The sequence below is a fragment of the Magnolia sinica genome, chromosome 17, assembly GCF_029962835.1.
Source record: "Magnolia sinica isolate HGM2019 chromosome 17, MsV1, whole genome shotgun sequence".
In the NCBI taxonomy this organism is placed as follows: domain Eukaryota; kingdom Viridiplantae; phylum Streptophyta; class Magnoliopsida; order Magnoliales; family Magnoliaceae; genus Magnolia; species Magnolia sinica.
The window spans coordinates 69,440,395-69,452,702 of NC_080589.1; the positions used below are offsets into that span (position 1 = coordinate 69,440,395).

The 12,308-nt window shown below is 39.9% G+C and overlaps 1 protein-coding gene across 1 annotated transcript; it reads left to right on the forward strand.

Moving 5' to 3' along the window:
* The first annotated feature begins 8,557 nt into the window (after positions 1–8,557).
* Positions 8,558–12,248, forward strand: LOC131230886 (actin-depolymerizing factor). Its single transcript, XM_058226911.1, has 3 exons — positions 8,558–8,698; positions 9,662–9,927; positions 11,469–12,248. Exons 1-3 carry the CDS (start codon positions 8,696–8,698, stop codon positions 11,617–11,619), a joined length of 420 nt encoding a protein of 139 aa, XP_058082894.1. The 5' UTR covers positions 8,558–8,695; the 3' UTR covers positions 11,620–12,248.
* Positions 12,249–12,308: the final 60 nt, after the last annotated feature.

A 12,308-nucleotide genomic window follows, 5' to 3' on the forward strand; every position in this document is an offset into this window, starting at 1 on the left:
AATGAATCATACATGTTATAAGGCACATCATATGAGAAAATCAAACAAGGCATGAGCAGGCAATCATCCATACATAAAATCATGCAAGAGGCAAGAACAACATCATATGAGAGCTAAACATACAATTCCATACAATCCCAACAAACATGCAATTCCTACGGTTTCTCTAGATTCTTCAAGTATAGCATTCAAGCAATCAAAATCATTAAACTCATACTAAAATTGGTGTTAGGCCACCTAAGAACAATAGTCCGCACCTATGGATCGTTGAGATCTTGGAAACAAACTAGGAGGATGGATTTGGGGTCGATCGGCCAGAATCCCTAAAGCACACATTTACATGTTAGAAATCTATACCAATCCCTTCTTAACACAAGGGTTTTAAGAAAAAAGGATGAGAGATCTTGCCTAGACGATCAACGGAATGATTCTTGTGGTTATGCTGTAAGGTTTTCCTTTGGAGAAGGGATAGTGAGTTGCAAGATTGAGTTCCCTTGGGCTCACCTCGATCTATGGTCCACCCTTACTCTCCTTCACTCTCTCTTTCTCTCCTTGCTCTCTCTCTTCTCTCTTTACTCTCTCCCTCTTTCTCACTTTCTCCCCTTTGAAATGAAAAATCGTATGGGAAGAGGGGTGCCCTAAATGAGGTCCTTTTATAATACCAAATTTGGTGCCAATGGCCGCAAGTGTTGGATTTTTACTATACTAACCCTATGGGAGGGTTTTTCTAGCCTCTAGAGCCCGCTATAGGGTGTAGGGGTCGATACCCACCGTTGGACAGTTGGCCCTAGTGATGATCTACGTATGGATATGATCGGCCCACCATTTAGATGCGTCAATCGACAGATATGATTAGAAGTCTATTCAACGATCACCGATAGTCGATCGAGGCCATGGCTATACGGATATGAGCAGAAAAATATCCTTACTCCACGTGTGAAGTTTGGCCGCAAACTGACGGTCCGAAATCCTCAACTTTGCATAAGAGTGGACGACCCAATTCACTTAAGTTCCAGCTCATTTCTTTAGAATATTTGCATTCTCATGCACTCATCCTTTGGCTCAAGTTGAGCGGTTCTGGACTGTACCCAAGTCCGACTCACGCGACGGACGTCAAGCCCAGTAAGATGAACATTACTCTATAATTTTGTAACTAGTGGCTCACCAACGAGCGGTTTAGAACTTATTCAGAAAATCGGGGCATTTCTGGAATGAATTAGGTATTGAGATTTCTCATGCGCGATGATTAGGGTTTGGATTAACTATGTTCATAGTGTGGCCTATTTATAACTAGTGGAAGTGGAGATTTAGTCATGATTACTTCTAAACCGTCGATTTTAGGCTAAAAGAGGAACGATGTTGATTTGGTCTATTAGTTAAGATCCGGGCCTTATCTAACTAGGTTTTGGTTAGATCTTTAATTTAGTTATGCTTGTCTTGATTAGTTAGCGATGGGTCGATTAGATTTGGGTCCTATGTGTGCAAATCATGGGGCTACACCCTATGTTTAAGTGATCGGGCTGATTCGTTGGCTTCCTACGGCTGATTAATTGAACTTGTGCAGTTTTTTTACTGGTACCACCCCTGTATAAACTAACATTGAGTGCTAATGGTCATTTAAGTGATATTATAAGTTAATTAATAAAAAAAATTTAAGAATTTTTTGGAAATCCAAAACAGTGAAAATCCAGGATGTTACAAAAAAGTAAGTCCCACTTATTTCGTGCATAATCCTAAGAAGAAAGAGATCCTCTGAGCTATATCATAGGAAATAATGGTCATTGAACTGCTACCCTTATAAACTTTCTAAGGTTTAAGGTGACATTTATTTCCTATCCAACCAATTGATGAGGCCTCGCTGACTTGGAAAAAAAGGAAAACACAAATATAAGCGTGATACAAAACTTTCATGGTGTAAGAAGTTTTTAATGGTTGCCATTCAATCCCTACTATGTACCCTACTTGAGATTTGGATCTAATTTATATTAAAATTATTGTAATAATAAACTTAAAATATTCGACAGAAAGAAATCTATACAAGGAAACCCATACTTGTTGAGCAGATCTTTGTAGTTAGCACGATTAGAACATTGATAATATACATTGGTGTTGGTTCGAACCGCATATGTGTTGTTATATTTGAAATAGTTTGAGCCCTTCAATGCAAAGAACTAGTGCAGAAGGCCGCTCACACTGTTATCTTGCAAGAGACTACTCCCTAGCGCAATGTTTCCACACAGTGTATACTTACTAATAAGATATCAACACCAATAGGACACCACACAACACTATACAATCTTTTCAATTTTCTCAGACAAAATTCAATTAAGTGGGCCACATTTAATGATCACGATAAAAAGCAACGAATAAAAAAGATTTTATAAAATCGGGCAAAACTTAGCCTATCAAGACTCTAATCTAGGCTATCCAGGGTCTGATTGCACCCCCTATATGCTAGTATATGTAGGTGTGCAAATGTGCACACACTCCATTAAAGGTTTTCGGACCAAATTTCTCACCGGTTGCATCCCTACGCGTGCATAAGGGCTTATGCATAATTGAACACACTTGACAAGAGTCTATATTGGACAAAAATATATAAACCATTTTTCTTCTCCCACTCTATCCACTATAAGACTAAAGAAAAGCACAAATGGACAAAAACCAAACAAATACATTAGCAATTCCAAATTATCATAATTTTTTTGAAATACATATAATAATCTCCCATTTATTTCAATTAAAAACAAAATTAGACAAAAAAAGAAGAAGATGAATTGTTGTGCATAAATGACGATAATAAAATGTATTTAACCTCACTTAGTGAATCATATTTATACTACAAAAAAATAGTAAACTAGGTCTTAAACTAAATTACTTTCAAAGTAGGTTGTACACAGAATGTGTACATTTGTTCTAGTGTTATTCAAAGGTGTTTAAGAGTTGCACATTACAATTATGTGCATTATCTCGGTTTTCATAAACGGTCTAGAGAATTAGCCCAATTCTCATAGGAAGAGGTTCCACGTCCACACTTATATAGGTGAATTTATTAACGGTGCCTTTATATCATCTACACTCCACCTTAAACAATGATATAAACATTGTAAAGATGGACAAAGAAATAATTTCTCTTAAAATGTAATGCAATTCATGCAATGAATCACATAAAAACTTGTTTATCCCATTGAACCTAATTTTTGAGATTTTTAGTCTTTAAGTTAAATTTTAATTTATTGTAATTTAGTATTCGATAGTTGTTCCATCTCCCTCAACGTTTTTTAGACTTTTTCTATATATAGAGCTTTGATCAAAGTATCCATAATATTTGTTGAATACACATAATAATTTATATTTTAAATCATGCCCTAACTTGAATATATATAAACTAATGAATGATGTAGATATATAACACATACATCAAGGTTGGCGCCATATGGTCAAGGCAACACCCATTATGGGTTGCCCATGTAAGGCTTAATCCACTCTCCTTATATTAGGTAGGAGATTTAGGTGAGACCCCAACCTCACCCAAGATGGCACTACCCTTACTGCAGGGCACACCTTGATGTATGTATTATGTATCCATACTGTCCATCAATTTTTTTTAATCATATTAGGGCATTATCCTATAAACTAAGCAAATCCAATTATCAGGTGGACCATACCATAGAAACAATAGTGATTGAACACCCTACCATTACCATCCAATCTGTTGATAAGATCAGGTAAGTCCGGATGAAGGGAAAAAACAAATATAATTTTCATTCCAAACTCTTGTGACTTGTTAACAGTCAATCACCATTATTTCATACGGTATGTCCACTTGATAATTGGGTCGGCTTCATTTTCAGGATTGTGCCCTAAAATTATCCAGAGAAAAGGGATGGACAGTGTGGATACATAATACATACATCAAGGTGGGCCCCACGGTAAGGGTCGCACCGTCTTGGGTGATGCCTGGGTCTCACCTAGTCCGTTCTCTTGATATTACCACGTTCGGCATCGACGGCATGCATGTGTATTACAATTGTCAGACGAAAGTCCATAGCCTATGCAGCAAAAAGGTCCATGGGGTCCACCATAATGTATACGGCACATCCAGTCCGTCCATCATTTTAGCTAAATCATGTTAAGATGTGGAGCCCAGAAATCAGGTAAATCCAAAATTCAACCGGGCCACAGCACAGGAAAAGTAAAGGTGGGGGCGTCTGTCATTGAACCTTCTTGAGGACTACCAGAGATTTGGATCTGGCTGATATTTTTATTTTCCATTCATCCTGATGGGATTCATCTTATGAACGGGTTTGATGGAATTTAAACTTCATGGTGGGCCCCAGGGAGTTCTTAATGCTGGGATCCCATCTCCACCATTCCTTGTGGTGTAGCCCAATTAAATTTTGAGTTGGCCTGATGTTTTTCTTACTGATCTAAAATGAGATTTCACAAATGATGGACGAAGTGGATGGCTCAGAAAATCATTAAGGTGGGCCCCACAGAGCTTTTTTGTTGAACGGGCTTTGTACACGAGGGAGGTTGCTCTAAGGACACGCAAGTTTACACGCAGCACACGTGCCATCCTTGGAAAATTTACGGAAAATCTGGTCCGTTCATAAGGTGACCCCCACTGTGAATATCAGAGTAAACAAAAATCAGAGAGGTCTACTCATCAGGCAGGCCACGAAGATTAGTATAACGTGGACCATTGGAAATGTTATTTGAACCCATCGTTCTGTTTTAAGCGGGGTGGCCTATAGAACGAGTGGACCTACCTGAATTTTTGAATGTGACCATCTCATGCTGGGGGCCACCTTATGCACCACCGAGATTTTCCACACACCACATAGATTGGCGGCACGTGCTGTCCATGATTTCGCGTGTGGGGCCAGGAAACCTTGGGAAAGCGTTCAAGGGATCTAATCTAAAGCACCCACACAGCCGCAGCTGATATTACCATGACATGATCAACGATACATGAAGGCAGGGCATGAGTATCCACACTAATGCTCATAGACAGTACACGTGGCACACATATACCTCGATCCAAACCGTTGAAATCTTGAGACCCACTGCGGATGGAGCATTATAAATTCATTTTAAACAGACGATGATCATGATTAGCAGATTGGTTTTCATAAAATCGATGGTTAAAATGAAACTTAGTCAAAGGTTCAAATTCAACTAGCTGATCCCTCCCTATCAAAGGCTAGGATCGTCTAATCAATCTGATTCTTGGGCTATGCCCCATCGAGATTGGTCCCGACAGTTTGAACGGTTTAGTTTATTATGTGCACGGGTGTGGATCGTTGTGTTGTGGTAGAGTATCAATGTTTCAACGCTATTAAATGGACGGTTAGGAGTAAAATATGGTGGTCAAAATTTTCTATTATATTTTCAGTATTTTTTTTTTGGACGGTGTGGATTGCCGCAAAACTATGCCATCTGTACAGGTGAAGAGTCATTATCATTTTTTAAATGGTGGAAAACCAACATAGAAGTCTAATACATAGCGCAGTACTGTACAAGGGAAAGATCCTATGAATTTTAAAGTGCACTCACTCGCATGAGATGGGCAGAGGGCTTCCCGGATCACACGTCAACTTTTCATACCAACAAGTGATCGAGGCCATCCATAACGTGGACCCCACCATGAAAATTCCATATCCCAGAATTAACGGAGATCTACTTATTAAATGGGCTGCACTCGTGCGTTGAATATAGAACAATCGATCCTTTTCTTTAACCGTCTATTTCTATAATACCAATGTACACGACCTGATGAGCTCACTGGCCTCACTTTTAGATCATGGTGCAATCATAGTGAGATCTGACTGATGAATGGCTCAGATCTTTTATACGTGTGCTACATTGGCATCGTGTTCCTGAGGCCTTGTAGCCCCCATCTCATGCGAAGAATACACTCGAATGCTGAAGGAACACGGACAGCCGTTAGATATGTGTCCCCATAAATCATAGCAGTGAAGGAGTTTAAGGAATTAATCAGACATCTGTGAATCATTTGGGTGGTCCACAAATCATGATCATGTGGTGGGGATGCTTATCTGCCTCTCTTTCCATGCTTGAAGACAACGTCTCACTTGAGCACCTTGTCATACGCGCGTGTGGGGTCACTGGGCATTCCCATATCATAACTATGATGCATAAAAGTACCTCCACTTCTGTACACGTGGCATGTACTTCGAGTGCAAACCGCCCAAATAGTGGGACCCACTGTAGATGGATTATAACTAAAAAAATTAGATTGAAAGCAAGATCTTAAATGCAGATTAGAGGGACATCTAATGGACGGTGCATATGGAAAGTAGCAAGTGGTCCGAATTCAAAGAACAAATGTACACTGATTAGAGTTATTTGATTGATAAGATTCTAGGGATATGATCGATCTACAGTGGATCCTACCATTTGGACGGTTTAGATTTAAGATAGATGAGTGGCATCCCATTGTCGTGATATGATGGATGTACCAGATGGACCAACCTATTTTTATAGGTCGGGTCTTAATTTTCGTGCAGGTTCAACAATCGGTTAAAATTTGGATCTATTCCAGTTTGTCGGGTCCACCGCATTGGATCCAGTTAAAATCAAGCCAGGTGGGGCTTCAGACCCGTTCGTTTAGTGTTAATAGTAACATATCATATATATTAAAAATATATTAGTTAATTTAGTTATTAAACAAGATTTGCTAAGTCATAGGCATGTAAGAAAGCTTGTTTACACACCGTACATGCACATGTGTGTGCAATCTAATCCACTCATTAGGTGGTCCCAATCATGTAAATGCCCTTATTTGATCTTGCTCGACCATAATGAAAATCAGGACCATGGTTTAAAGACCCGATTGGACCAGGGTCCATAAAAGAAATATCCAGATCCGGCAAGACTCAAACCCGAACATCCTGTGTACGGGTAATCCAGGACCCAACTGGTTGAGACAACCCTAATACCAGGGCCCAAATGGATCAGATTGAGGAGTCTGATCAAAAAGATAAAAAAATAAAAAATAAAAATAAAAATAAAATAAAAAATCAGAGGTCAGTGATAGCTACTGGTGTTTTGTCAATCCAAAATTAAATTAATTGGTATGTGTGTGTATGTCAACCTTATAGGAAGCTTTCTATGAGGTTGAGCCATGTGGGCTCTACAGTGATGTGTGTTGGACATCCATGCCATGCATTAGATGTACCATTCCATGATGACCAATGGGCCTAAAAATTAGTTCAATCCGTGACTTAGTGGGCCACAACCTAGACAACAAGTTGAGAGTGGATACATGCCTATTGAAACATTTGTGATTATATTTAGGGCCAGTGAGATGTTATTAAGACATCCAGCCCATCCATTATGTGTGTCCCACTTCGATGAGAGGTCACATCAAATTTTAGGCAATTCAAAAAATTAAGTGGGTCTTACCAAGTGGCATGATTTACCACGATTTTCAGATGATGTGGGCCACCTAAGTTCTGGATATGAATGATTTTCATCATATCCCATAATCTAGAAGGGACCTACCAAATGCATGGTGTGGATGTCCATCTAGCATTAATTATGGTGGCCCATAGAGCTCAACCTCATGGGAGCTTCCCATGAGGTCAAGCTTTGTGGGCCCCACCATGATGTGTGATGGACATCCATCCCATCATGCAACCTATCATCTTGAGCCATGGGTATAAAAATAGGTCAATCCATACCTTAGGTGGGCCACTAATCAAACAACAATTCAAGTAGATGCCCATCCATTAAAACCCTGTTGATTGTATAAAAAGTCCTAGTGAGAAGTGGTTTAGACATCCAGCTCATCCATTGTGTGTATCTCACTTGAATGAGGGGTCACATCAAATTTCAGTACATTTCAAAACTTAAGTGGGCCCCACCAAGTCCTTTTAGATATTTTAAGTATGATTTCCATGCTTTCACTTTCAGATGGTGTGGCTCACCTTAGTTTTGAATATGGTTGATTTCTTGCACTTCCCATATTGCAGAAGAGACCTACCAAATGCCCATCACACAATGCAGTGGGGCCCACAAAGCACCTCATGGGAATCTCATTGAGTTGGAAATTCTTCTGTTTGTCAAGCACCCTTTGAAAGATGTGGTGACTCTCCAACAGGATGCATGGCATGGTTTTCTGTCAATCCATACCATCAAAATCACTAATCCAACCGTGGATGGCTTATAATGGAAACATTGCAATCTTAAGATGTTTTTAACCATCTGATTTTCCCTTCCAATTTGGGCCATTAATTGGATGGTTAAGATTTGCTTGATTGTGTGATTTTAGAGATATGCTCCATTGATAATGGGACCTAGAATTTGGATGGTCTGGATAGAATAATATCATTGCTACATCTGGCCACCCAAAAATATAAAATCCAAAACTGAAACCAACAAACGGGATTTTCGACCAAAACGAAAAAGGATTTGACCGTTGACCAGATAATAAAAGAAAAAATATAGAGACGTGGCAACAAGGTAGTGAACGAAGCCTAGAGGTTTCAATATCAGCTGTTGGTTTCTTCCTTGAAAATCTCTTTCATTCCTCACCTTTCTCTCCTCCCTCAATAACACAAACCTCCCAAACACCCTTCCCAAAAATAAGGATCTTCCTTCTCTTCTTTTGAAAATCTTCCCTGACTCTTTCTCATTTCTCATCTGCCATTTCTCATTGGAAGAAAACATGGTATCTCTCTCTCTCCCTCTCTCTCTCTCTCTCTCATCTGCATTTCCATGCATCAAGAGTTCCTTTTTTATTTCTATGACAAGAAGATAAAGGATGAAGGGATGGAAGTTTTTTTGTTTGATCCAATACAAAAGGTGGGGCCCACATTTGGGGGGCCTAAACCGTTCATCTGGCTTGCTCCATCCTGGATTGGACATGCGTTGATATGTCCTCTATTGGATGCATGATCCGAGTTTTTGGATAGGTAGTTTGCAAATGTATAATTACAGCCAATGCTCCTTTTATGTTAATTCAATCGGAGTTTTTTAATTTAATTATTGGGGTCCTACTATTTATGATGCCCCACCATTTGAATGGTTCGGATCACAAAAAGGTGGGCCCCACACATGAGAATTGTTAGGACAAATAAATTGAAGAAAGTAGGCCGTCCAAATAAATGGACGGCTCTACTTAGAATTCTGACCTGTTTTTTTTTTTTTTTTTCCTGACCAATGTAGCATATGTATAGGAGATCTAACCAGAGAGAAAAAAATGGACCCCACCATGAAATCACCTGTCTCAAAAATCAGGCATATCCACTCATTAGGGAGGGCAAACCTGTATGCCAGGTCGGATAGTAGGCCGTCCATTTATTTTGATGGTGTGCCTACCTGATGATTGAACCGTCCTGATTACTGCATCATCTGATCCTCATGGTGGGACCCACCATTTTTCATGGCTCAGATGTGGTACAATACTGAAATATAGGCAGGAAAGATGGGGCATCATTTATCTTTAGAGGTTAACATCTTAGTTAAAAGATCTAAACATGCATCAACAGACTTTAGTGCATCCTCGACCTAACAATCAATCTGAACCGTTGGATCTGATCTTTCTGATGGATCTAAATCCCTAGATAATCACTCTCACCACCACCACCACCACCATTGCACTGGTAATTTTCTGTTTTTACAATGAATGTAGGCGAACTCAGCATCTGGAATGGCGGTGAATGATGATTGTAAGCTGAGGTTCTTGGAGCTGAAAGCGAAGCGGAACTTCCGATTCATCGTGTTCAAGATCGATGAGAGGATACAGCAGGTGATGGTGGAGAGGCTGGGGGAACCCCACGAGAGCTATGATGATTTCGCTGCCTGTTTGCCTGCTAATGAATGCCGCTATGCTGTCTACGATTTTGATTTCACCACCAACGAGAACTGCAACAAGAGCAAGATCTTCTTCGTTGCTTGGTAACTCAACATACCCACGAAATGTAGGGCCCTTTATGTTTATAACCATCATCATTGCCATTGGCGTAATCTCATCTTCCATTGGGTTATTCTACTACCCCATGAAAAGAGATGATTCTAGCCATTAGACGGCTAGAATCATCTGATGTGGGAGCCCACCATATGAATGATTTTGATCACGGGTGTTATATCTGTGTTGCAGAATTGACAGATCATATATGTATCAATAATGGAGATTAGATGCCATAACCTTAAAGCGATGCATCTAACATGAATCTTGATCTTCCGTACCTCACAGCTTTAAGAGAACCTCTAAATGATAATAGGGTTTTCTCTCCTACGTTAGTGAGAGACAAAGAAGCGTACCCATCACACTTTTCTCTCATTTAGGGTTTTCTTACCATAGCTTTTTATATCTGGCTTAATAACCATGTATGGGACCATGGTTCAATTGTCTTGCCCCAAACATATTTGCAATGATCACAATAGGCCGCTCAATCTGAATAATCAAGCAGTGGGATCTAAACTGATGATCACGTATGGCCCACCTAATAAGAGTCTTACAATGAGAAGATGGGCCCCACAAGCACACATCATTGGGCTGGAAGGACCCTTCATCAAGCACTATATTTCCTCTTTCTAGTGTGGTCCATGAGAAGGTGAATTTCCATGCATGCATGCATCCATGTTTGTAGGAACGTACGAATCTACAAGTGCATGCAATGTTGCCTAGTAGCTTTTATGAAGGTGGGTTGAGGGTAGTAACTGGGCCAGGGTGGCCCAGCCCAGATCAGGTCTGGCCCATTTTGGGCTTGAGCCTTGAAGGCCATGATTGTATAAGGACTGATTGTTATAAGCCCAATGACTAACCATGAGGAGCAACGGTCCATATTAAACGGAAAATTTTCTGCCAATCTGACAGTAGAAGTTTCATTATTCATTTGATTCTTTAACTCATGGTCCATTTAAAAATAATGGCCCACTAGATGAACGGACCAGGACACTTCATCATTGTGCCACTTGTTCCCCCCCTCCGCTTTGTTTTTTTTTGGGTCTGGGAGACATGATAATTAGCAGTGTGCTTTGGGTGCACAGCATAGAAGTTTTCTATGCCGCAGTGTACCGAATCAAATCCTCTTTGGGGAGTTACTTGATACTCTGGCAGGGTATGACACTTGATATACAGGCACTAAGAAATTAAACACTTGGAAATACAACAAAATCAAATTAAACCTGCTAAATTGTCCAACCATTGTTACAAAGCCACAGTCGCAAAAATTAGATTACTTAGAACAATCCTAACCTCTGATTTATGGTTCATTTTTAACCGTCCAATCAGTATATACTAATCTGATAACCAGACTATCGAATAAGCATATTTTTCGCTTCATGATATATCTAAATTGAGACCCATAATTTAAAACTTTAATTCAACTCACCCTATTTAATTTCTGAATGCCTGTGTATCATTCCCCATACTCTACCAGAGTATCAAAGTTTTTCTCATGGGCCTTATGTTTTTAATTTTAATTTGAATGCAGGTCCCCTGACACATCAAGGGTGAGGAGTAAGATGTTGTATGCAAGCTCCAAGGACAGATTCAAGAGAGAGCTTGATGGAATTCAGGTGGAATTGCAAGCCACAGATCCGAGCGAGATGAGCATTGATATCATCAAGGCTCGAGCCCTCTAACGGCCCAAAGCTCTTGGAGCCCAATTTGATTTTCTGGGCTTTCTTTTCTTGAGATTTTCATTACATGTGTTACTAATGTCTACGCCATTGCTAGGGACCGGCATAGCAAATGGATTTCTTTTAGGGGAGGGGGAGTTATTTGATACTCTGGCAGTGTGTGAAGGTTCATACGCATGCACTCAGGATTCGGATTGGCCATGTGGCATTCACCCAAGTCAAATTACACCGTCCAGATCATAGGGTCCATTGTAGATAGATCATAATTCCAAAAATTAGATTTATGAGACGATCCTAACCGCTGATTAAGTGGAGTCGGCTCGTTTATGATCTATTTAATGTGGGGCCCACATTTGGACGGTTTAACTGAGTTAGATGTATGCCATTGGTACAATTCGTGAGTGCATGCAAGAACGATGTCACTCTGCAGCAATACCAGAGTTTTCCATATTTTTTCTTTTATGCCGTTTAATGTTTATTGGATTTTTGTTGCAATTAGGCTGTGCCTTATATATTTATTTGTGAGAGATTATATGACGGGTTTTATTTTCAATGAGATGACATGTATTTCTTCTTGGGAGTACATTACGTGGCACACATGGATGAGATCTAAACCGTCCATTTTGTGCTTCAAGTAGTGAAATGGGCCATGGTCCAAAAATCCCGATGTTTAGGCAGGTCTAGTCGTTGGT